At 36.4% G+C, this 27,552-nt stretch overlaps 1 protein-coding gene across 1 annotated transcript in view; it reads right to left on the bottom strand.

Moving 5' to 3' along the window:
* The window catches only part of TTC28 (tetratricopeptide repeat domain 28), a 951,873-nt gene that overhangs the window by 4,961 nt on the left and 919,360 nt on the right, over positions 1–27,552 (bottom strand). Inside the window, exons 15-21 of the mRNA XM_053702081.1 lie at positions 25,355–25,534; positions 22,657–23,377; positions 16,782–16,906; positions 14,934–15,165; positions 12,159–12,235; positions 4,567–4,590; positions 2,219–2,348 (exon numbers count right to left, since the gene is read on the bottom strand). Coding sequence (XP_053558056.1) covers positions 2,219–2,348; positions 4,567–4,590; positions 12,159–12,235; positions 14,934–15,165; positions 16,782–16,906; positions 22,657–23,377; positions 25,355–25,534 — 1,489 coding nt within the window. The remainder of the gene's footprint in view (positions 1–2,218; positions 2,349–4,566; positions 4,591–12,158; positions 12,236–14,933; positions 15,166–16,781; positions 16,907–22,656; positions 23,378–25,354; positions 25,535–27,552) is intronic.

Here is a 27,552-nt window from a genome sequence, read left to right as displayed (position 1 = left end):
CAGTGATAACATGTATTGTTTAATAACATTTTGAAATTAGTATCCAAATTGTTCTGCAAATTATTTTATGGAAAAATGACAATTATTATTGAAATTATACAGGAAAAAATACATTAAGTGCACACAATACAAATAGTAACAAAACTACATTGTGCATGCTGTGAAATTCATACTTTTAAAAAAAACTTAGTTTATTCTACTGTACATTAAAAACAGGGTAGTTTGATTTGTATTGGCTGCAGTATTTGATTTTTTTAACGTGTTCCCTGCTAACTTTGCTCTCCCCAGCAAAATGTCCTTTTTCAGCAAGCCCCATTAGTTTTTATGAGAAGCATCTCTCAGGGACAGTCTATTTATTTATTTATTTTTAATCTACTGAGGGCAGCCCATGCATGTTAGTGTGGTTTTTACATGTGGTCTGGTGAATGTTAGATAATTGGCCCTATGTGTTTAGCCTCTGCAAAAACATACAGAGTATCAATGCATACCTGGGTATGCTTCTAACAAATTAAACAAATTATAAGAAGAGAATGTAGTAAATGTAATGGTAGAATTACATTTTAAAAGGCTCTTAAAATTGCATGCTCTATCTAAATCTATGAAAGTTTAATTTTGTCTTTGGGAGAATGCACACTTGCCAACATTTTATATTGTACATCTGGGGCTGTTTTTAATTGGTCGAGCTTAACAGCAAATGTGGGTGGTGCTAAATGTATCTGTGTCTTGAAGGTGGGGCATAAGTTGGTGTTGCCATATAAGTGTAAGGCTTGTGAAGGATTAAAGGGAAGGTATTTCCACAGTTGCATGATGTGCAGAGATAACTGCAGCTGGCTTCTCAGTGGGTGAATCCTGTTTATAACCCCAAGCACATTTCCACCTTCAATTAGGATTTTATGGGTAGCAATAATCCTATGATCTCTAGTACTAGAAGGAGGTAGAATATTCAAAGAGAAGGTTGGCATTGTGGGACTAAGGTCCCAATTCAGGAATGTCCCACAAAATACAGGGCACTTATGTGTAAACCTGGTTGTATTGAAACCAAACTAACCAGCCAGAAGAAAAAGCGAAGATTATTTAAAGGGATACTAAACCCAAATTTTTCTTCCATGATTCAGATAGAGGGGCCTATTTATCAAGCTCCGTATGGAGCTTGAAGGCCCGTGTTTCTGGCGAGCGTTCAGGTTTGCCAGAAACACCAGTTATGAAGCAGCACCGCTGCTCAATAACCTGTCCGCCTGCTCTGAGGAGGCGGACAGTCATCGCGGGAAATCCACTCGATTGAATACGATTGGGTTGATTGACACCCCCTGCTAGTGGCCGATTGGCTGAGAATCTGCAGGGGGTGGCGTTGCACCAGCAGTTCACAAGAGCTGCTCGTGCAATGCTGAATGCGGAGAGCATTTTGCTCTCTGCATACAGCGATGTCTGTCGGACATGATCTGCTGATTGGATCGTGTCGGACAGAGAGTTGATAAATCGGCCCCACAGCATGCAATTTTAAGCAAATTTCTAATTTACTCCTATTTTCCATTTTTCTTTGTTCTCATATTATCTTTATTTGAAAAAGCAGGAATATAAGCTTAAGAGCCGGACCATTTTTGGTTCAGCAAAAAAATAATAATTTGATAATAGGAATAAATTAGAAAGTTGCTTAAAATTGCATGCTCTATCTGAATCATGAAATAAAAAAACAATTGGGTTTAGTATCCCTTTAAGTGATAAATTTTAGCTTTTTGTTGTGGCACTAAATTAAACAAATTTTAGATGATATGATGGGAAAAGATATTGATCTATATCTAAACTGCATTTTGGGGGTCCTGAATTGGTTTTAGAAAGGTAAAGTTACATAGCTGGATGACAACACACAAATATTGGTATGTTTCCCAAGGGTGCTTAGAGAAGTTGGTTCTCACCAAAAAGTTTTTTTTCACCCTTTTACCCAGCTGTCTCCATTTTATCCTTGTTTAGTTGCCTCTTTCCCCACTTTCTCTGGGTATCCCCCTCTTCTTTACCACAGCATATCTGCCTTTACCCCAGCACTAGCATGCGTTTATTTAGCTCTTCACAGATTATCCTCTCCTCCCTTCAACTGGCTTCCTTGTTCCTCATTAGATTTTTGCTATTTGTAGAAATAACTGTTTTGTTCATTTGATTTAGCTACATATATTCACATATTGAACCAGGCAGAAAAGTCTGTTATAAGGCAGATATTTTGTACCTAAAGCTGCCAGAAATTCATGACATCCTGGTAATCTCCAGAGCTGAACACTGATGGACACTTGGATGGGGGCAGATGCAAAGTCGTGTTCTTTGTCCCCTGATTGAAGCTGTACAAGGACTTGATGTAACTGCAGGGGAAAAAATGTGTTAGTACAATGTGGGTTAGTTCAGAAACATATTTAAATTAACATTAAATTGATTTCTACAGTTCCTACATACTGTTTACTATATGCAAATAAACAGTTTCTGTATCATTACATTTTCTATTAATGCACACCAGAAATAGAAAATATTTGTCATTTTAAGGATGTTTCCAGTCACTTTCTTTAAAAAAAAAAAGTCTTTTAGAGGTGTGTCATGTTACAGCATGGAAACAAGAACATTTGTTTAAAAATATTATTTTGTTTGTTTTCTAAACAACCTATATGACATTTTTGTAAATTATGTTTTATGGAAAAAAAATATGATGTTTCCTCTAACACCTCTACATCTTTGGTCCCTTTTGTGGTAAAATACCACAAATTTGTGAGCAGATTTCCTTCAGCACTGGGCAAAAGCAGATAGATAATCTGACATTGGACCACTGCTTAAGTTTGTGCCATGTATATCATTATGACTGTGCTTCTTTTTCATTTGGGGGAAAACAAATATTTTCTTGCTTATCTGTCATGCTGCTTAGGGAAATATCTATTTCACTTCATGTATTTGTAACATTTTGTTTTCTAGAACGTCTTCCTCTTTTGTTTAAAAACAAAAACAACTGCATTATTTTAAAGGGCATTTGAGGATATTGCTTTGGAAAATAACTTTAATTAAAGAAAGCTGTTTTTCAGGCATTGCTATTTTAACTATTTCAACATGTAAATAGTAAAGGTATTACAAACCATCTATTTTTTTTATTCTAATTGTGATTGTGAAAGAGCAAGTGGTGATTATTTGACTAGTGCTGATATAACAGTTATTATGATCTTTACTTTTTTAAGTTTGCAAACCAATATGTTTTTAAATGTATAGAAAATAGTTTCTGTAACATAGAACCAATTATAAAGATATTTCTTTTTATTCCTAGTACACAATACATTGTAATTCCAACAAGATAGTTTTCAAAGAGACCTGTTATGAAATGTGTATAGATATTTTAAAATAAAGGATGCAAGATTGCAGTCAATACAGGTACAAAAGCAACAACCAGCTAAGAATTAACTGGCTAATAATATGTTTATTTTTCCACTAAGGTGTTCTAGTATGGTGCAAATACCCAAGCTCTTTAATAAGACATTGACAGCAGACTGTACATGCTTTGGCTCAGTAGAGCATGTATTTTAGCACTATGAAACATGCAAGTCTATAGTTAAACCCCTGGAAATGATTAAACACATAGTTAAAGTACCGCCCGGGAGAGGCAGAGAACTGCTGGTACTAAACAGTCATGGCCAGTGAGCCAATCACACTTGCAGGTCAGTAGTGCTAAAATGACCCGCTTCAACTAACATGTACATTTGGTACACAATGACACTAAGATCAAGGTCTTGACATTGAGGATTTAGAATGTATAGATAATCTAAGTTCTATATATAACTCTTTTGTGGTGGAAGCAGCAGGAAATGGATGTGTTATGTGTGCGCATTATTTAAAGTGACAACAATCGTGCAGCAGTGGGTGAAGTTGTGCAACTGCCAAGCCGCAGCAAAATGAATTTAGGTTGGTACAATCATGCAACAGCAGAAATGCATTTAATTGCAAAGCATGAGTTTAGCCAGCAGTAATCTGCAAGCTTGCTTTCAAGAGCCATAGTAGTGTCAAAAATAATGACAGCTGTAATTACTCTAGAAAGGATTTCATGTAAAGATTAATTAAAGGGACATGATTTTTATTTCATTCATATCTGCACCACATTGAAATAATACATATGTGTATATACTGTGTGTGTATAAATATATATATATTAAAAAACGTCCTTTATTTCAATAATAATAATATATCTATGCTTGTCAATAAAACAGATTTGCGGGATAAACTCTGTTGGAGCCCTTGTGCAGTTAGTACTGCAGGCATCACTGGCACTTAGTGCACGTGCCAGGTCTACAGTGCATTGGGGGCACCTTTGACTGCATCTGTTTGAGTCATAATAATTTGCTGCATATGGATTATATGGGCCCCAGTTTTATTAAAATAAAGGTAAAAGGAGTGATTTTGTTTTTAAATACTTATTATTTTATTTCACCTTTTCGTATCTGTTATTAGTGGAATATAATATCTGCTGTTTATCGGAATTTGTCAAATATATGAATAATATCATTTCATTGTATTGTAATTGGTAATTTACTATTATTATTATCTACTTACCATTCCAACCATATTTTTAACAGCCTTCAGTCAGCAGATTAGAAGCAGAGAAAAGGTTTACAGCGGAAAAAGAAAAAAAAGAGAAAACAAAGCCTTAAAACTCAAGCAAAGGGTTAATTGGCTGTATGCATTCACTTATCAGTAAGCAAAGATACAGTTAAAGGGTATATCAGCAGTATGTTGGCAAACAGCACCATGCAGGAACAGAAAAGGATTTGTAGATGATGAAAGCACTGTATCTACAATCATCTCATTGCCCTAGCAATTCCTTTGTTTACAGAGGTTTGTTAATAAAAGGTTGTTTTTATAGACACTCATTTTAAATGATTCCAATAGGGTTGAAAAAAATGTCATACTGTTTATAAAGTTTAAAGGTATCAGAAAGGCTTTGGTTCTCCCATTACCAAGTTTGCAAATATCTCTCCATGTAAGGGAATTTGCCCAATATCATCCTTAGGGTGTTGGGACTTAAAGGGACACTAAACCCACATTTTTTCTTTCACGATTCAGTTAAAGCAGCAATTTTAAACAACTTTCTAATTTGCTCCTAGTATCATTTTTTCTTTGTTCTCTTGCTATCTTTATTTGAAAAAGCAGAAATGTAAGCTTAGGAGCCGTCCCATTTTTGGTTCAGCAACCTGGGTAACACTTGCGGATTGGTGGCTACATTTAGCCACCAATCAGCAAGCGCTACCCAGGTGCCGAACCAAAAATTGTTAATTAGAAAGTTGCTTAAAATTGCATGCTCTATCTGAATCATGATAGAAAACAATTGGGTTTAGTATCCCTTTAAAAGGACACTAAAGCGATATACAAGTGCAAAAAGAAAACGCTCTGTTTTAGTGCATTTATTTATTATACCATTGCTAGCATTTAACTATGTGTTTCATCTCTGTAAGGAGTAAAGCAGAAATGCACTACTGGGAGCTAGCTGGTGATTTACATGCACATATGACACTTGACATTGGCTAACCAGATTTTCAGCTAGGTCGCAATAATGCATGCTGCTCTGGAGCAGGGGTTAAACACATAGATATATGAAAACTACAGTGTAATAATAAAATACTAGAGAATTATATTTGTGGTATATGCCCCTTTAAAGTAATTTGTATATATGCGCAGCCTAGTAGCAAATACAGCATTTAGATCTCAGATCTGCATACAAACAAATGTTGTAAAAGCATTTAACTCAGTCTTTTTGTTAGTAAAAGTTAAAATAAAATTGCACTCATGTAACACAAACCATGGAAATCTCCAGTGTTGTTTTCTTTTCCTTAGGACAATTAAAGGGATATGAAACCCAAAAATTATATTTTGTGATTCAGACAGAGAATACAATTTAAAAAAAAAATTCCAATTGACTTCTATTATCAAATTTGCTTTCTTCCCATGATATTCTAGAGATACCTAGGTAGGCCATCTGGAGCACTACATGGGAGTAAATAGTGCTGCCATCTAGTGTTCTTGTAAATGGATAACATTCTTGCCAAACTGCAGCCATATAGTGCTCCAGAAATGGTACGGCTCTTAAAGGGACATGAAACCCAAAACATTTCTTTCATGATTCAGATAGAGAATACAATTTTAATCAACTTTCCAATTTACTTCTATTATTTAATTTGCTTCCTTCTCTTGTTATCATTTGCTGAAAGTTTTATCTAGGCAAGTTCAGGAGCAGCAGAGAAACTAGGTTCTAGCTGTTGATTGGTGGCTGCATATATATATTGAATGTGATTGGCTCACCCATGTGTTCAGTTAGAAACTAGTAGTACATTGCTGCTCCTTCAACAAATTATACCAAGAGAATGAAACAGATTAGATAATAGAAGTAAATTAGAAAGTTGTTTAAAATTGTATTCTGTATCTGAATAATGAAAGAAAAATTTTGGGTTTCAGGTACTTTTAAGTATATGTCCCTGATTTTCAACAAAAAATACAAAGAGAACAAAGAAAAATGGATAATAGAAGTAAATTAGTAAGTTGTTTAAAACCACATGTTCTATCTAAATCATGAAATAAAATTTTTGGCTTTCATATCCCTTTAAAGGAAATATCTATACAGTACAAGCTTTTGCACTGATACTATAATCATTATGTGGAATGTTATAAGGCGAGGGGATTGCTGCAGCCTCTCCAGGGACTGTGTAAAAAACACAATTCAGTAATAAACAATAGTGAAAAAGTGGGCAGAATAAAGAAAGACATTTTATACAACATTACATTTTCTTTCAGCAGATAAAAAAATAAATAATATTAAAGATATTTGTAATACTAATTTTTTTTTTTTTGATGGGTTTTTTAATTCTTCAGTATGATTTGTGGACCTGTATCTTTCCCTCTAGCATCCAATTGTAGGAAGAACAAAAAGGTTAAAGGGGCCTAGAGCCCAAGTTAATTCATCATAAAATGTTTAATTATGTATAATACAAAATGTACATACTTTTATTAATTATTTTGTTCCCCTTTTTTTTCTCCCCCAATTCCTGCAAGTGCATACTCCAGACTTCAGAAGCCTACTCCTTCTACATTATACACAGTGATTGTCTGATAAGTGCAGGTGCTAATTATATTGCTTTCTCAAATGCCACAGTACAGCAGATAAAAAAAGAGGCGTGTACTAGGGTACAGTCCTGGACTGCAAACAATGCAAATTGTACTAATAAAATTATAATTTAAAGGGACATGAAACCCAAATTTTGTCTTTCATAATTCAGACAGAGAATACAATTTAAAAAAAAAAAAGTTTAAAATGTACTTATATTATCAAATTTGTTTTGTTCTCATGTTATTCTTCCTGGAAGAGATACCTAGGTAGGTAGTGTGCACATGCCTGAAGCACTACATTTCAGGAAGTAGTGCTGGATTCTAGTGCTCTTGCTGATATATAACATTGTTAGAACCTGTTGCTATACAATCCTGCAGACACATTCACACTCCTGAGCTTACATAACAACATAAAGGATAACAAGAAAATGTAATAATAAAATATATTGGAAAGTTGTTTTAAATTGTATGCTCTATCTGAATTATGAGTTTTATATCCATTTAAATGCTTTTCAAATATTTATTTAGTTTGCAGACCTTTTCAATGAGTAATATTTATTTGCTCATATCTACTATACACACATAAGGAACACATTTTAATTCCCTTTAAACCAAGCTAAATAAAAATGGGAAACATGCACAAAAGAAAGTTAAAGGGACATAGCCCTAGCATAGAAATATGTGGTAGCTGCCGCTTAGGAGAAATGGAAAAAGCAAAACAAAAGCTAGACATGTGCGATTCGTTTCGGATCGATTCGGAAATTCGGCCGAATTCGTAAAATTTCGGGATTCGGATCGATCCGAATTTCCGAATTAAAATAGTGCCGTATCTACCGAATAAATCCGAATTAGTTCGGATTTATTCGGATTTATTCGGTAGATTCGGATGGCCATGGATTACACTAGTATTGTACAGTATATTAGGTTATATCACTCTGCTATGGGTTACACCTAATATACGGTACATAATACTAGTCTAATCCCACCTAACACTTACCGAAATTCCGAATTTCCGAACCAAATCAAACCGAATCCAGCCGAATATATTCGAATCCGAAACGAATCCGAACCTAATTGATTCAAATTTTTCCGAATTCGAATCGATAAGAAACCGAAATAAAAAAAAATCTGAATCGAACCAAACCGAATTTTTTCGCCATGCACATATCTAGCAAAAGCAGGTATGTGCCCAGAACATACTAATCTGCACCCTGATAAACTCAGGGATCTGAACTTTTGACTTCCATATTCCTTTAAATTCTCCCCAAGGGTCACTGCCATAAAAGTTTAAGCTAGTCTATAAAGGTAATTGTTCTTCACTTATTTCTGGCTTCATTTCATGCTTAGAAGAATGGAGCCTTTAAGGGAAAAATGTACTGCAATGCATTCCCATGTTCTCACTAACAGTAACATCCATCCCCCCTAACAAGCAAAGGAATCCAGAGCTGTGGGTTTAGCTAACGTTGCTTTAAAATAGTAAGTGTTAAATTGCAGAGGCGCTTGCATTTTCACAGCACAACTTTTGCTATCAAAGTTACTGCTGTGTTGCCTTGAGGCTATATAACAAACACTTATAAGATCTATGTGATGTCACACTATGGAGAACCCTGCTCTCTATTGGTTTAATGTCACTTGCTTTGTTGCTACAGATAGGAACTCAGAAAATTCTTCTATATATAAAATGATTATTATTATTATCATAGCTTTTGCTAACGGGATGCTCCTGATCATTTTGTTCGCCCCTTGCCCTGGAGGAATTCTGCTAAATACAGTGAAATGAAAACATAAATAGCAAAGTAGCTCTAGGATATTTTTTTCATGTTCCATTGTTCACAAACATCAAAAGGCAATTTACAATATAAAAATGTATCTATTGTCTGAAATAAACATCAAGATGTATTTGTATAAGAAATAACTGCAGTGTGCATCGGAGCTATTCTGCATCAATACCTATGACTCATAAACTATAGGGGGTACAAGGGGGCATTGGCCCTTCTCACTCTTGTGACATTTCCCAAGTGAATGCTTCATTATTTTAGTAGTAGGTTTTTGGCAATGGCAGCATTAGTCACCCCTCTTCTTCTGACTGTGCCCCTATATAAGGTTGCTGGAGACCCTATGCTCATAAAGAAACTAAACTCACTGCTATCACTTATTGTTTGCAACTGGGTATAGGGTCTCTCCTTTTCAAGGCTTGGATCTCTCTATTACTAAAACATTGCAACCTGCTTTTTGAATGCACATTCAGTACAAAAGAATGTTCTTGTAGAATATATTTTGCATTAACTGTGTGAGAGACGTGAATAAAAAAAAGATTGAAATGGCAAAGTTTCCAGACTCGGTCGACAGAAGCAAACAACATAAATTGTAGAAACACTCTGCTTGTCCCTCTTGGTTTAAATAACTTATTAAATCTTCTGTCAAGAAAAAAAAGGTCTGGAATAGCAGAAATAGCAGAAAGTCTTAACATTTGTAGAATATATTATTTGTTCAATTTTGTTCTCAAAGTGCACAACACAGTCAACACAATCATGAATACATTTAGTAACGCAAAGGCAACTTTCTGGTTTTGGTTGTAATATTCTGTATTGTCATTACCTAAATTACTTGTCACCTGAATATTAAGGCTACTAAGGCAAATAGATTATAGTCACACAAGTTTCTTTTCTTAGTAATCATGTGACTATTATCTGCTTTATCAGTATTTATATTTAGGCGATGACAAGTCTACATTACTGTCTGCCTTGATCACTGATAATATCACTGACATGTCTGTATCTCCTGGAACCTTCTACATTTTAGCTAAAAATAATAAAATACAGATGTCCAAAAGGAGTTTAATTTAATCACTTTAAATACTATAGCCCTAAAATAACGTATACTGAGTTTATTGAAATAATGATTTGAATAGATTGCTTAATAGTCTAGTGAAATCCTCTTGTACAGTCTAGACAAGAATCATTTTGAAGGTGCAGAATAATTCCTCCCAAAATATTTATTTTTATATCTTATATAAAAGGATGATATATATATAAATATATATATATATATGCACATACATAGTCACACACATACACAGTATAAACATGTTTAATCTTTAATTACTATGAACTAAAGGACATTTAAACCAGGGACAGTTCTAGAGGGTGCTTTTGGGTGCTCAAAGGTGGTTAAATACATTAAAGTCCCACTTGGGAGCTGCAAGGCTAAATGCGTGCTGAAATGCAAATTGCCCACTTTACACAGAAGATTAGAATAAAACACAAAATCCTGACTCTAACATGCAAGGCCCTCAATAACACTGCTCTCCTCTATACCTTGGACCTTGTCTCCAGATACTCTCCTGTTCCCTTAGATCTGCTCATGACTTTCTCTCCTCCTCTTATGTTACCTCTTCACATTCCCATCTACAGGACTTCTCTAGAATGGCCCCTGTAGTTTCAAGTGCTCCTTAGAGACTCTACTGTTCAGGGGTGCATACAATATACACTAATCTTTTCTTACCTCAGTTCATATCTTCCTTTTGTCATCCCCTTGAACCCCCTTAGCATGTAAGCCTACAAGCCCAGCTGTTTAGCATGTAAGCCTACAAGCCCAGCTGTTTAGCATGTAAGCCTACAAGCCCAGCTGTTTTATAGATCACCTTCATAAGAGCTCATTTACAACAGTGCAACTCTTGGCAGGGCCCTCTACCACCTGTCTCCTATACATGCTACCTTTGCATATTATACCTTTGTTTATAGTGCAGCAAATTCTGATGGTACTCTACAAATAGCAGATAATAATAATAATTAATAAATAAATAGACAGAACCCAAATATGCTGTAGCTTTGAAGCTGGTTTGAGCAGTTAATTTAGACTACAGCTACTTAAAGGGACAGTTTACCCAAAATGTAGCTTTAATTATTTCTCAGTGATTCATTTTTCCTGCTAGAGTGTATTACATTGTTTACAAGTAGCTCATTTACCCTTATTTCAGCAATTGAAATAGCTGATTTAGCCTTTGACAGGCAATATAAGCACAGCCAGAAGAATAAATTACACTCCTGGTGAGGTATAGAAGAGATAACTAATAAAATGATAATTTTTTAGTGTTCTCTATAAGTACTGGGCCCTGGTTTACAAACAGATATAAGATAAGCATGATTGACACCCCCTGCTAGCAGCCGATTGGCTGCAAATCTGCAGGGGGCAGCATTGCACAAGCAGTTCACTAGAACTGCTTGTGCAATGATAAATGCTGACAGCGTATACTGTCGGCATTCATCGATGTCTGTTGGACATGATCTGCTGAGTGAATCATGTCGGACAGACCAATGATAAATCGGCCCCAATATGTTTACATGATTTTGTAAAAAAAATAAGCAATTTATAAAACCTGCTTTTTGCAGTTTCAGGCTCCCACCCCTGTTTGCTTTTATTATTGTTTAGATGGGGACTTGTAAAAACAGAGGCAGTCACATACTGTATAGCCAGAGTCATTTAGCCTATGGAAGGAAACTCCCAAAGATTTCTAGGTTAATCGTTGTCAAGTAGATACGAACGGCCATCCCCTATACAGCAGCTCTTCGCTGTGCTCTTTAGTAAAGCTATTGTGCATGTGAGGTGCAAACAAACTATTGTATTCATTTTAGAAAAAACTTATTTATTTTACTGCCAATTTAGGAAATGCCTGAAAGGAGTGTAAGTAGTCCAATGAAGTTAAAAAATCCTTTAACAACAGAGATGCAAAACCATTTAAAAAAAATCTATTAAAATTTGACGACTAAGCTCTACTTCAAGGATTTAGTAATAAGTGCAGATTATGACAAAATAAATAAAAAATAAAATAAAATGATATATATATATATATATTTCATAAATCAGAAGATGATGGATTTACCATATAGTATTAGTAGGGGCTCTAGTAGTTTGGAAACAAAGCACATAATGTAGTAAAAAAAACACTGAAAGCACCAAGAGAGTATTACAGGTAAGCCCTACATGTGCTTTGCTTTTTCATGTGATACATTTCTGCCGGGGGAATGACACACGCAAGCACCACTTACCCGATTAATAAGTTGCTCTCCAGTTTCTGAAGCAGTAATAAGCTTACAAAGAGCCTGCAGAGCAGAATGAGGCAAACCTGGAACAACAATACATTCATTAATATTTTTATCATTCAATAACCAATTAAAACTAACAGCGTAATTGGAGTTTTTTCTGCTAGTATTTGAACATATATCACACATAATACAATGTGCAATGCCTTTGTAATGGATGCAAATTCACAGAAATGTATATTGTGCCAGACAACATTAATGAAAAGATAAAAACAACCCTTAAAGGAGATGAAAAGGACACTAAACACTAAAAAGATTTCATGCACATCAGCACAGGAATGTAGGGAAAGACAGATTTCAACATGGGGGGGAATAACCTCAATGCTATGCTTATAAAATGTATCAAGTGTTTAATATCCCTTTAAAGTCAATTATATATTACATTATCCCAGCATTTTATTGTATACATACTTAGAAATATAAATTGAGTTAAAAAGGATACTTCCGCCTTTTATAAACACACAGATTTGCACGACTTAGCAGCACCAGGCGCTGATGTCAGATTGCACGTAGCTGCTGATTGTGAGTACAATCTTGTGCACAAGCTTATTTAACCCCTTCCCATCCAGACTTATTTGTTTAAATAGGAACTTTTTTACGATTATATGTTGAGGCTATCCAAACACAGCCTACTGTATTAAAGGCACAATGTAGTGAAAAAAATACATTAGAGTATGCAACTTTTTTCCACTACTCACCCTGGAGCTATATGTGTTTAACCTCCATAAAGGGGTTAAACACATAGATAAAGCCTTTGAACACAGTTGATGAGTGGCTGGGTCATGTTACTGCAGCTGCCAATTGGTTCAACAGCTGTTTTCAGCTTGCGACAAGCAATTCTCTTAAACTCCTGAACAAATTAGAGCATGTGATTAATATTCACCAATAAAGAACCAAAAGGCTTGCCATGAAAATCGCTATGGTTCCCTGAGAAACTAACTTAGGGTTAAACAAATCTAGGGTCCCAAGTCACCACAGCACCTCCTGCTGCACCCAAGTGAGGTGGTTTTCCAATGGTTTATTTTCTAGTTCCTGGCAGCTAGATTTCAAAAACTAATATTTTTGAGCTCTGATCAATCTCCAAGAAAAGCTGTCACTGTTCCAATTCTCATTAAAGGGACAGTCAACTCCAAAATTGTTATTGTTTACAAAGATAGATAATCCCTTTATTACCCATTCCTGAGTTTTGCATAACCAACACAGTTATATTAATACACTTTTAACCTCTCAGATTGGACAAAGTTAATCAGTGGAGTAGCCCAGGGATCAGTGCTGGGCCCTATTCTTTTTAATATTTTTATAAATAACTTGGAGCTAGGATTAAATAGCGACATCTCTATTTTTGCAGATGATACTAAGTTAAGTAAGGTCATTAGGTCAGAGCAGGATGAACTTTCGTTAGAAGTATGGGCAGGTAAATGGAAAACGAGATTGAATACGGGAAAATGCAAGGTTCTACATTTTGGAAGTAAAAATAAGCAGGCAACGTATTATTTAAATGGGACAAGACTTAGCCAAACACAGTAGGAAAGGGATTTGGGGGTAGTAATAGATAACAAGCTAAAGATGGGTGCACAATGCAAGGCAGCAGCTTCAAAGGCTAATAAGATACTAGCATGTATTAAAAGAGGCATTGACTCAAGGGAGGAAAGCATAATTCTGTCACTATATAAAGCCCTGGTAAGACCTCACCTTGAGTATGGAGTGCAGTTCTGGGGACCAATCGGAAAAAAAGATATTGCAGAACTAGAAAAGGTTCAGAGAAGGGCCACAAAGCTAATAAGGGGATTGGAGAATTTAACCTATGAGGAGAGGCTAGCCAAACTGGGTCTGTTTTCTTTAGAAAAAAAAACGCTTAAGCGGTGACATGATTACTTTATATAAATATATTCAAGGGCCATATACAGAGATGGCAGAAGCTCTGTTTATTCCAAGAAAATTGTTTGTGACCAGAGGTCATAATTTAAGGTTGGAGGAAAGGAGATTTAATCTCCTGCAACGGAAACGTTTTTTCACTGTAAGAGCAATAAAATTGTGGAACTCATTACCAAAGGAGGTAGTGAGTGCCAATACCCTAGATACATTTAAAAATTATTTGGATACATTTCTGTCTATAAACAAAATTCATGGATATGATTGCTAGTATTAAATGGGTCACCTTTTATTGGTATTATTTAAGCTTAAATGGAGCTTTTTGTATATATTTTAGATTTGTGTAGGTTGAACTTGATGGACTTCGGTCTTTTTTCAACCTTGTCTACTATGTTACTATGATTACCTTTGTATCTAAGATTTTTTTGACAGTCCCCCTGATCACATGGTTATTTATTTATTATCAATTGACTTGCATTTTAGCCAATTAGTGCAGTGTCATCCACAACCACAGGCGTGAGCACATTGTTGTCTATATGGCCCACATGAACTAGCAGTCCCTGTTGTGAAAAGCTAATAAAAAAGCATGTGATTAAGAGGCTGTCTGTAGTGGCTTAGAAACAGGCAAATATTTAGAAGTTTAAATGTTATAAAGTATATTAATATAACAATGTTGGTTGTATAAAGCTGGGGAATGGGTAGTAAAGGCGTTATCTATTTTTTTAAACAATAACAATTTTGGTGTTGACTGTCCCTTTAAGTGTTAGAAGGAAAGGATAATAGAACAAAAAGGTTTTTGTTTTGAAAGGAAAAAGCTACAGAATGACATTTCGTGCCATGCAGACTTACCCAACAGAGACTGTATGGTTGTACTGCACTGTTGTAGACGGTCACCAGGATCAGAAGTCGGGAAAAAAACTGCTGCAGGAAGACCACTTGCAGGGGGATCAAGGCGGAATCCAACAGCTGTTAACAATGACTGCCAGCCCTGAACTCCTCCAACTTTATTTTCAACGCTTTGCTGGGAAGTGTACATAGAATTGCGCTGTCCATTCTGAATCCGCTGCAAAGACTTCTCAACCTGGAGCACAAATGGATCCAGTCACAACCTGTCTACGCATTGCTTATAGTGGGCCAGATTACAAGTGGAGTGCCAACAGGTACGCGTGAGCGAAAAGGGGTTTATCGCGGATGTTTTGCATGCGTTGGGTGTAGCGCTCGTATTACAAGTTGAAAGTAAACACGATTGCTTGAGCACAATTGAAGTTAACGCATTTTGGATAGCGCTTGTTCTTTAGAGCTCTGGTTAACTGTTTCGCAAAACAAAAAAGTGTCACAAAACACATCCAAAATAAATTACAAAGTACAGTTACACTCATAATAACACAAAAAAAGTTATAAGGGCTCAAAGATATCAGGTATCAGGTGTTAGGAAAAAAGGCAGGCAAAGGGCTTTAACATAGAGATACATAAATAAACATACATATACATATCTAAATATGTATATGTATGTGTTTATACATATATATATATATATATATATATATATATATTCTCAAGTACGCTAACCCGACATGAAAATAGGAATACATACACATATAAATACATTTGTACACACATATAAATATATATATATATATATATATATATATGTGTGTACAAATGTATTTATATGTGTATGTATTCCTATTTTCATGTCAAGTTAGCGTACTTGAGAATATGTGATAGGGTTTGCGTGCAAGTTGGATGTTAATTCTCCCCCTGCACACTTTTTTTGTTTCTTGACTTCTATTGGGGAATACGTTAACGCAATTGCGACATTTTATGTTCGGCATTTTGCACGCATCGGGTTACCATGCAAGCAAAAACTTTTTACTTTCAACTTGTAATACTAGCACTACTCGACGTGTGAAAAACCTTAATTCTAGTGGAGTTAGCCCGTGAGCGGGAGTGTTAAATACCTCTCCATTTGTAATCTGGCACAGTGTCAGTGTTGCTGCTTGCGGCTGAATGGGAACATTTACTTGCCTTTTCTCAGCATACTCTAAGTCATGAACATTTATACATCTTAAAATAGTTTTAATCCTGTTTCAAAAAACATGCTTTAAAGGGTCCTGAGAAATTAATATGAAAGATTTTATTTCATATTATTTCGGGCAATTAATCCAATATCTTTTCAAAGGAGGATTTCACCAAAAATCCAGTATAAGAGTAGGAATTGCTACAGTATCTGATATCTGTCCAGTAATTTAATTATTTCAATAATCTTTTTTATTGTCAGGAGTCTTTTACCTGATATGCAGTTTATGATGTTAATGAAACAAATGAATATCATAGCAGAATATGTGTGTTCAATACTCTAATTTATGATATTTTTTTAGGATTTCCCTTGTTACTGGAACCATTGCTTTATTATGCTTGTGTATATACATAAACCAGTTGGCACTTTCACTTGTGGGTAGCCTATACTACCAAACAGTAATTCTTATATAGTAATTTACACATAATACACTTAAAAAGTGGAGTTCTAAAGCAAAATAAAAAATGTGTAAATACACAATGCAAACAAGTAATTACTGATCTATAATTGTTCAGGGCACGTCTTTCTGTTTATATATTAAAATATATATTTCTATGGTGTTTATTCTGATGTTTTATTCTTGTTTTTATAATTAATACAATTAGTGTCACCCTTACCAGATGTAATAAAACTCTTAAGGCATCTCTTGCACGTTCTGGGTTCTGGAGGATCTCTGACAAAGCTTGTCCAATCAGGGATGAGGGGCTGTTAAGCTTGACGTCACTTCCAATGATCATGTAACCTATGACGGGTTGATAGGTTGACAGTAATAGTATTAGTTATCTTGTAAACTTATCATCTCTGCAGTAAGTTGCAAACCATTAAGTTTGGGAATATACAAAGAACTAGGAAGTATTGAATGTACTCTTTAATTGGAAATGCAAGACAATACACAGTATCCAGACAAAGCAAATCTATCTCATTAAAACACTTAAGTAACCCTTTAGAAGAGAGGCACAACCACATATGTCCATTTATCAATATACCCACACAAGATTAAAATACTTATTTAGCCAGTTAAGTTCCATTAGATGTGCAGGTACACACACACACATTCAGAGAAAATGAGTCTGTGTGCTGCAAAATTAGTCATAGAGGAGTAGTGTGGAATGTGGCATTGGGGTACATCTGAAAGTGTATAAAGGCCTGATTGTGGATCTAATGGATATTGACAGATGTAGTTGAAAGACCAAATGCATGTAGCAGACTTTGTTTTATGGATATATATTTCTGTACCTTAAAATACAGTATATTTGCTTATTTGGACCTTAAAGGCACAAAAGTGATCAAAAGCACAAACAAACTGCTCCACTGCTGTGTTTGAAAGAACCAAAGGGACTACTGCCTTCAGAGCTTTTCACTGCCATCAAATGCACATGCCCATTATTTACACCCATATCAGTTCTAGATTAGCCCCTGGACATCTTGCAACCAACCCAGAAGCAGCACAGTGGTAAATTAAAGGGAATGGGCATTTAATGAGTAGTGTAAAACACAGCAGGCAGCAGTGCCTTTGGTAAAATTCAGACTAAAATTGGCTATTCAGACTAATAATCTCTTGGCTGACCCTTTACATCTCTGTCCTCTTGGATTATACATTTTTAAGTTTTAAACTTGCACATATCACAAAACATGGAGTGGGTGGGCGCTCATTAAAAGAAGGGCACCCACCTGTCTTCTTGTTTAATTTCCTTATGCTTCTCAGTAAAGTGGTCTCTTGAGATGGGATATATTGTTAGAAAAGGTAGGTAGCTTAACGAAGGCATCTTTATGTCAGGAGCCCTGACTTACCCAGCCACCGTTGCGGCTAACACTTTGTCTCTAACAGCTCTCCTGGCCGCTATTGCGGTGAAGACAGGCCCCAGTGATCCATCTCGGCATCCCACATGGGGAGACGCCGAGACCAGTATGTTAGCAGCAGCAGGTGCGAATCTCTAGGCGGGTGCAGTCACATGCTGCCTAGATTTAAAGGGCTAATAACTGATTATTGGAACTCCCACCTGAAAAGCACAGTTGTGGGAGTTCCTGTAAAAGACTACTCAGTGCTTCACTCTGCACTGAGTTATTGCCTTGGAATGTGCTTTCCTGGTTCCTGCTCCACTGCTTTATTCAAAGACCACTGTTGTATGCTTCTACTACTGCTGAGACCAAAGACCTCTGCTGACAAACTTGGGTATGCTATACTGCCGCTGGGACCAAAGACCCCTGTTGTATGCTTCTACTATTGCTAAGACCAAAGACCTCTGCTGACATATTTTGGTATGCTATACTGCCATTGGGACTAAAGGCCCCTGTTGTAATGCTGATGTATGCTTCTGCTGAGACCAAAGACCTCTGCTGACATACATGGGTATGCTATACTGCCACTGGGACCAAAGACCCCTGTTGTAATACTGTTGTATGCTTCTACTACTGCTGAGACCAAAGACCTCTGCTGACATACTTGGGTATGCTATACTGCCACTGGGACCAAAGACCCCTGTTGTACGCTTCTACTACTGCTGAGACCAAAGACCTCTCTCTGCTGACATACTTGGGTATGCTATAATGCCGCTGGGACCAAAGACCCCTGTTGTAATGTTGATGTATGCTTCTGCTGAGACCTTAAACCTCTGCTGACATACTTAGGTATGCTATAATGCCGCTGGGACCAAAGACCCCTGTTGTAATGCTGATGTATGCTTCTGCTGAGACCTAAAACCTCTGCTGACATACTTGGGTATGCTATACTGCCGCTGGGACCAAAGACCTCTGTTGTAATACAGATGTATGCTTCTACTACTGCTGAGACCAAAGACCTCTGCTGACATATTTTGGTATGCTTATTCTGCCGCTGAGACCAAATATCCTTGTTATTTGCTTATTCTACAACTAACTTGTGCCTACTCTCATATGCTATCCTGTTCCTGGACATTTCACAAAATATCTTACTAACAGTTCTCACTGAGTTCTGTGCTTGTTGAGAGACTTGTACCTACTTGCATATGCTATCCTGTTCCTGGACATTTCACAAAATATCTTACTAACAGTTCTCGCTGAGTTCTGTGCTTGTTGAGAGACTTGTGTTCTATATTGCATTGTAAGATTTGATCTGGTACAGTTCTGTTCTCTTATTTGATTCATCTGTTTCTGCATATCATTTCTTCAGTAAAGATTACTCTAGAAAGGCTTTCTTGTTTCTGATTGTTATTCCTGCATACCGAGTTCCAGACACCTCCCCTCACATTACACTTTAGTCATAAGGCCCCCTGTCTGGCTTCTCCAGCTAATCATCTTAGCTATGCACTATTTATTTTCTTACATTTCTGTGGAAACTGTGACCCTGGAATGAGCACCATCTTGGGTTCCTGATGGTTCTGTTGGCTAATCTTGTACTGCCTATTCTGCTTTTTTTTTTTTTCTCTGACCTAACACAACCTTTATCTCCACACTTATCCTGATATTTTTGTTTACTCCTATATGCGACATTTAGAATCCTTTAGATGGATTTACACACACTCTAGCACTACCAGTCCACCCCTAAGGAAACAAGGCTCTGTTGGCCCAATTATCTAAAGGTCTCTGAGCTTGTGAGATTCTCTATGAAAGCCCCTGTAAAGGCAGTTTTTACCTAGAGAACAGCGTGTCTCACAATTAGGTTTTTCCTGCATTGAAATGTGTCTAGGAAATGCACGCATTACATAGAGCTCCTAATAAATAGTAATTTTAAAATAATGTTAAATGAATATACAATATATTACACTAAAAAGACAGTAAACATATGTATAGTAATTGTATAGTTGTTCTTAGTCGCTGCAACATTTAGTGAGGTTTCTTTCATCGCCGAATTGGAGCTAATGTGGCCCAAGGGAGATTTTCTAAAATATTTAAATCACTGTAGGTAATAATTGCTTTATGTTATACTGTATGTCATAGCAATTGTATGTAAACTATACTTTTATGTGTAATAGCAGATTGCAACAGTCTAATATCCATTATCAAAGTTCTGTTTAAGTACTTGCATGCAGTCAACCCCTTATTAATTACTACATGATTATTTCCAGGCATAAAGGTATTATATGTCAAAAATAAAATGTGAAATTATTTTTTAAAGAATTATTTCACTTGTGTCAGATATTTCACATACAGAAAAAACTAAAAATGAAAGCTAGAAAGACCAATAACTGGGCACTAGAGACACATTCTTTATCCAGATTCCAGTATATGAATAATTAAACTTGGTTGGAATGAAACAATACATTTTCTAAATCCCACTAAATACCTTTAAACCTATTTAGTGATTCCGGTAATTCTTGAACAAATTGTCTTATAATCCACCATAATAATATGAATTGCATTTCACTTGCTGGTTACAGTAAATTCAAAATTACTGAACAAATGTCTGTTGGGGCAAAGTTTTTAACTGTGGGATTTAAAGCTTCTCTATTTATTTAAAATGGTTTTGATTTAAATATTTATTGATAAAGACCTTGTGTCTCACTGAAAATATTTGTATTCTATGATGTAATGAATAATACAATCAAAGAATACAACTTTGATCTCTATAGCTGAGTAATACATTTTGCGGTATTAATGTAGCTATTTGCAACAAATACTTTAGGACATTTCTTTCACATACAAAACAAATATTTTGGGCTCCATTTATCAAGATGTGATAGCAGCTTTGGAGCACCAGTGTTTCTGAAACGCTAGTTAAAGGGACACTAAACGCAATTTTTTTAATAATTCAGATAGAGCATGCAATTTTAAGCAACTTTCTATTTTAATCCTATTATCAATTTTTCTTCGTTTTCTTGCAATCTTTATTTAAAAAGCAGGAATGTGATGCATAGGAGCCGGCCCGTTTTTGGTTGAGAACCTGGGTTATGTTTGCTTATTGGTGGGTAAATGTCAGCCTCCAAAAAGCAAGCACTATCTATGGTGCTGAACCTAAAATGGTCTGGCTACTAAGATTTACATTCATGATTTTCAAATAAAGATAGCAAGAGAACGAAGAAAAATTGATAATAGGAGTAAATTAGAAAGTTGCTTAAAATTGCATGCTCTATCTGAATTATGAAAGAAAAAAAATTGGGTTCAGTTTCCCTTTAAGTAGCAGCGGTCTTAACCTCTCGCAACACTTTAGGTGGCGGATTGCAATCATCCCAATTGGATTGTATCAGGATGATTGACAGCCCACTCTTACACGTGATTGGCTGCGCACAAGCAGGGGGCAGAATTGAACAATTAGCGGGTTGTGCAATGTTAAATGTGGGCAGTGTACTGCTGCCCACTCACCCCAGGCTAGGCAAATACGGTTCATAACAGTGAACCTCGTCTGCTTGCGAACGGTAAATGGAGCCCTTTATCTAAAATGCATCTCTAACTATAGAGTGTGCACATGAGTGAGGGGCAGAAGAGTTTTGATAGGGCTGACGTCCCCATGATTTGCATACACCAAGCCAGATTTCCATTATAATTTAACATTTTGCTGGGGCTCAGAGTTAATTGCAGTGCCGCTTTTAGTCTGGTCTACTAAAAGCATTGATATAATGACTGTACCAGATTACATTATAGGGCCGGTTCTCATACCACAATGAGTTCTTACAAACATGTTAATTAGTATGTACCTTGCATCCACTGGATAAGTTATACTTCCTCTCTGCATGTTAATGATAATGCTAAAGATGCAAGTCTACTTGTGCAAGAAAGGTGACAATAAAAGCGATGTATATGCAAAAATAGCTTAAGGACCATTGTACTGTAAACTTTTCTCTATTTTGCCTGATGAAGTGTATTAAATTATTAACAAATAGTTCCTTTATTTTGAAATTTGAAATACCTGCTTCTGCCTGTTTAAGCAACCTCCTGCACTGAGCATTTAAATACTTCAGTATTGGCTATAGAAATGCTATGCAAATAAGAGACAGTGGAAGAAAGCTCCCCAGGGATTGAAGTTTGAATGGGGGATGATGTCAGTTATGTCTGGATACAAACTTACATGAATGTTGCATAACTACAATTTTAATTTTGTTACTGTTCCGTATACATTTTTGTTCATCTGGTAAATCTCCTAATTTGTACTTAGAATTTCTTACTTTATATTTTCTTTTAAACCACAGTATCTGTTAGGAGATCTCTGTTCTAGCAAAAAAATTAACTCACTTTGAATGGAAACTTTCTCCGAGGGACAGTAAAGATACCGTCACAGAATATTGAGTAAGCCCATAAGTGTGCAAGGACAATTGAAGTAGAAGGAGCCCTTTGGATGTTTCACATTGGATTTAGTAAATGGCTCCTGAGAGATACATTCTCAGATTATAATCATACTCGGTCAAGGATATGCAGCTCTATTTTTCCCCCCACAGTAACAAAAGGAAAAAAAAATGATGACAATTTAAGATATACTGTAAATGTAATGTCAAGAAGTGAGGTAAAGTTACAAATGATATGGTTAACAGCTGCAGCTCATAAAAATGATGTACAATGTAGACACAAAAGTAATTATCATACCTGCCCAGTTTGATGGATGTGAGTATTGCTTACTGCTCTGTACTGTTTTCATAGCTTCTGAAAGAGATGCGCTGGCTTTCATTCCATTTAGAAGAGAGGAGTAGAATGCGTGAACAAACATTTTAGACGCTGCCACTGGAACCGGCCATAGAGAAACAAGGACACACTGAGCACCAGCAGCCAAAAAGGCTCGTGTCAAGCCAACAACTCCATCTGCTGTAACTTTGTTGTTGGATTCCTGATAAGATCCAAGAACCACTAATTTAACAGGGAGTCGAAGATCTAAAATATCTGCAGCTGTCAACAGAAATTCTTGGAGAGGTGGACAGTCTGATATGCTTTCAACATCACTGGCATCGTCCTGCATTTGTAAAGACTCTGGAATTGTATATGTATTTCCAAATGTGCTTTTGGTCACCCCTGAACCATTCTCACTGTTAGGTGTTAAAATAAGAGCTGCAAGCTTCCAAGAGATGTGAGTGGCAAAATGGACACATTCTGCTTGTGAGAGTGCGCTCATCACCTTCTCCTTTGTCGCAAGGTTGCCAACAAGAGGTTGGCATCCAAGTAGCTCAGACACCATGTAAGCTTCTTCTTCCGCTGAGGGCATTGGTCCCCATAGCCATCGGTCCATCACTGATGCAGGAAGTTTAGGGTTTCCCACAACAGCTGCCATTGAGGTAGAGTTTGAATACAAGGGCGCATTCTTCCGTAACAGCGACTATGAACAAAGACATACATATGTGAATGCTGATATACACTATACAAACACTTAAAGAGACAATTAAAGGGACAGTAAAGTCAATTCAACTTTCATGGTTCAGACAGAGCACATGCTTTTAAACAAGTTTCCAAATTACTATTGTCATCAGATTTGCTTTGTTTCATTTGGAAACTTTGTTGAAAAGCAAACACTGGTAGGCTCATAGCAGCTCAGGAGTATGCATGTGTTAATTTGCAGCTGTGAATTTAAATCTAAAATGTCTATCTTTATGATACACATTTTTGTTGAACTTAAAGTGAATGTCAACTTTTATGATAAAGTGCTTGGTTTTTAAAAAAACTATTAAAAACAGGGGCATTTTCATTCATGAAAGTTTACATTGCACCGGATTTTACAAATACTTACCTCCTTAAATGCCAGATCGCCGATACCCCCGCCTGCAGGTCCTCTGTACTTTGTCAGCAATGACAAAACCGGCTTCCTCCAGTTTCGTCATTGCTGTATAAGTACAGCAGGAAGAAGCAGGCGGGAGGATCAGCGATCCGGTGTTCTGTTAAGGGGCCGAACTTTTGAAAAGAGCGAACCATGTCACTTCCTGTGACGTTACATCAGCTGTTGTACACATTTTGCCCCTAATACCTGGCCGCATACGTCACTTGGAAAATATTTTGACCTGTGAAATTCAGAAGCCTTTCTATAGCGCATGCGTGGGATTTTCTATCACAAATGGGGGGGTTTATGGAACGCTGTTTATTAATATCCTCTGCAATATTCTGAAGTCCGCCCCCCCCTGCAACTACTCCCATTAAGCTGAGTCTCCATGCGTGTATGACAAACAGCCACTCGGCTGTCGTCACTGTTTCTTCTGCTGATCCAATGCAGCTTTTCACAGGCTCCCTTCAATGTCATTGTTTAAACAGTAAGCATTGGATCAGCAGAAGAAGCAGTGGTGATAGCTGAGTGGCTGTTTGTCATACATGCACGGAGACTCAGCTTAATGGGAGTAGTTACAGTGGACTTCCAAATATTGCTAAGGAGATGAATAAACAGCTTTCAATAAACCCCCCCATTTGTGATAGAAAATCCCACGCATGTGCTATAGAAAGGCTTCTGAATTTCACAGGTCTAAATAGTTTCCCAGTGACGTATGCGTCCAGGTATGTGATGACGCTGGCACGCATTTGCATTAGGGGCAAAATGTGTACAACAGCTGATGTAACGTCACAGGAAGTGACATGGTTCGCTCTTTTCAAAAGTTCGGCCCCTTAACAGAACACTGGCGTTTCAGGAGAAGAAGGTAAGTATTTGTAAAATCCGGTACAATGTAAACTTTCATGAATGAAAGTGGCCCTATTTTTAATATTTTTTTTAAAAACCGGCCACTTTATCATGAAAGTTGACATTCACTTTAATAGACATACTACAAAATACTTTGAAATTATACTTAATTAAAAACAAATGTACTTTCATAATTTATTTTGCTCACTTTTGGTGTAGTTTAACTCTAAAAATGGCAGATTTTACAGATCTGAGAATAAGAAGCGCACACTTTAGTCTGCACATGCCTCGCCATGCTACATATCTACCCCTAATTGGCCTCAGCAGAAGAGTCAAGGTGATATTCTGCAAAAGTGATACAATTTTTGCTAAATAAATGACAGTGGCTAGTCTTGTCTACTCTGAATTGGCTTTGCCAAATAAGGCAAGTGGCCTTTGGAAAACAATTGCAGCAAAAAGAGTGTTAATGTATTTTGGATTTTCCCCACTTGACTGGTATATAAATTTATTTCAGTATTACAGGAAACTCTAGTAATAATTTGCAAGAGCATTTATATAACGCTTACTCAAAACAAATTATTGTCAAGTAAAATCGAGGTATGACGAATAAGAAATATGTGTACAGAAGAGGAAAGATTTGTAAAATATAAACAGTTTTTCATAAAAATAAGTATATTAAGAATGTTGTTCCCTTACCTTAGTGCTTATGCTGAGAGATCGAATGGAAGGTACGGCAATAAGGCTGAAGCGTTCATATAGGTACTCATTTGAGGAGCTTCCTTTTAGTAAAGCGAATGGGATGAGGTAAAGTTCTCCTTCTAAGACAAGCACTAGTTGTCGATGTCTTCCCACTGGACCACTGGAATGCATCAATCCCTTTAAGAGAAATATATTTACTGTACCACAAGAATCAGGGCCCTAGTCAAACGTAACTATTGTATATATGATAGGTTAATCAGTCTGTTTTAAATGCATAAAGAAATACTACAAATAACTACATATTGCAATTTATTAGTACAATAAAAAAATAAATACATATAGCAACACAATTTAAAATGGTAGGTTTGCTCTAAAACAAGTTTCCCTACACCAAAGTTGAACTATCTTTTTGACACAGATAATGCATAATAATAAAAAAAAAATACAGTGAGAAGACAGGAAATGCTGGCACTAATTTGGTACTTTTGAATATAATAAATAAAGAATAATAAAATCATAATAAATATAATTCCTAGATTACAAGTGGAGCACAAAAATATTAGAGCATCGTGCATTAACATTGTTCAAGCCCAACATTATTGTTTATTGCTCGAATGATCATCTAGGACACTCTTATGTTTGCTTGTTGGATAGCTCTGGTGTGCTAAATGCCTCACATAACAGACTTCCATAGGGGCACTGACTAAAACTCATGTTGGGTATTGCTCGATTGCTAAGTCGAGGACTTTTTCATGTTGTTCTGTGATATCCTATTAATAATATGGTTTACTTAATGTCTTAAAGGGACAGTGTATATTTAAAATTAAACTTTCATGATTCAGATAGGGCATGTAATTTTAAAAATTTTCCAATTTACTTTTATCATCACATTTGCTTTGTTCTCTTGGTATTCTTAGTTGAAAGCTAAACCTAGGCAGGCTCTTATGCTAATTTCGAAGCCCTTTAAGGCTGCCTCTTATCTGAATGCATTTGACAGTTTTTCACAGCTAGAGGGCGTTAGTTCATGTGTGCCATATAGATAACATCAAGGGCGGGATCACATATGTTGTGTAATTTTCAGCGCAACTTCTGAAACCCACGTCACCGTAAGTTCAACTCGCACATCGGATGAATCACATAACACACGCCACCATATGATATACTGGCAAAACTGTTGAGGTTCTGAAATATGTGCAACAACACATTTCTGGCATCGCCAGTAATTTACACCAGTATATTGCACGCGTAAGTTAAAAATAAAAAGTAGGGTTTTGTTTTATGTTGAATTCACACATAAAAATCGAAACCGAAAGAAATGAATAAACTGACACATAAACCGACTGCAAGAGAAACATGGTGGGTAATAATGGTGTGCATTGTCTGTCAGGTGTTTTATGACTGCAGGTGAGAGGTTGTGCTGTTTGTGATTGGTTTGATACACTTGTAGAAGGCGGATACTGGTTTGATTAATTAAGTTGTCAGGAAAGGTTTAACTGTTTGATATGTGCACTGTTTGATATGTGCGGCTTAAATGTATGTGAGTGCGCATGTGTTAGGGGTTTGTTAAGTCTTCCAAGGATTTACGCTGCTTTTTTACTGTGCGCAAGGGTTGCTGTGCCTGCCTATGTGTGGCGAGCTGAAAATAGAGTGAAATATATTCATTCTGTGTGTGTCCATGTGCTGCCTTTGTGATACAGATTACCGACGCCAGTTGTATGTTAGTCTATGGGAGTAATTTGTCTGCTGCGCCGGGTTTGTGATTGCGTGATTTAAGAAAAAAATGTAACGCTGTTTTTTCCACACATCGCCAAGTATGTGATCGAGGTCCAGGCCATGGAGTTACTTATGAGAGGGCACTGACTGGCTAAAATGCTAATCTGTCAAAAGAACTGAAATAAGGGGGAATGAGGCTTAGATACAAGGTAATCACAAAGGTAAAAAGTATATTAATATAACCGTGTTGGTTATGCAAAACTGGGGAATGTGTAATAAAGGGATTAGCTATCTTTTTAAACAATAAAAATTCTGGAGTAGACTGTCCCTTTAAAAAAGTACTATTTTAGCTTGCGCTCAAGCACAACACTAAATTTACAACTTGTAATGCAAGTGCAATGAGTGCGCAAATAGCACTCCCAGAGCCATCCATTACAAGTACTGTATAGGGAGCCCTAAAAAAGTTTCTACCACATTAAGAA

Source organism: Bombina bombina, chromosome 2, assembly GCF_027579735.1.
Source record: "Bombina bombina isolate aBomBom1 chromosome 2, aBomBom1.pri, whole genome shotgun sequence".
NCBI lineage: Eukaryota > Metazoa > Chordata > Amphibia > Anura > Bombinatoridae > Bombina > Bombina bombina.
The sequence above is the reverse complement of the archived record's forward strand: the minus strand, read 5'-3'. Positions and strand labels throughout refer to the sequence as shown.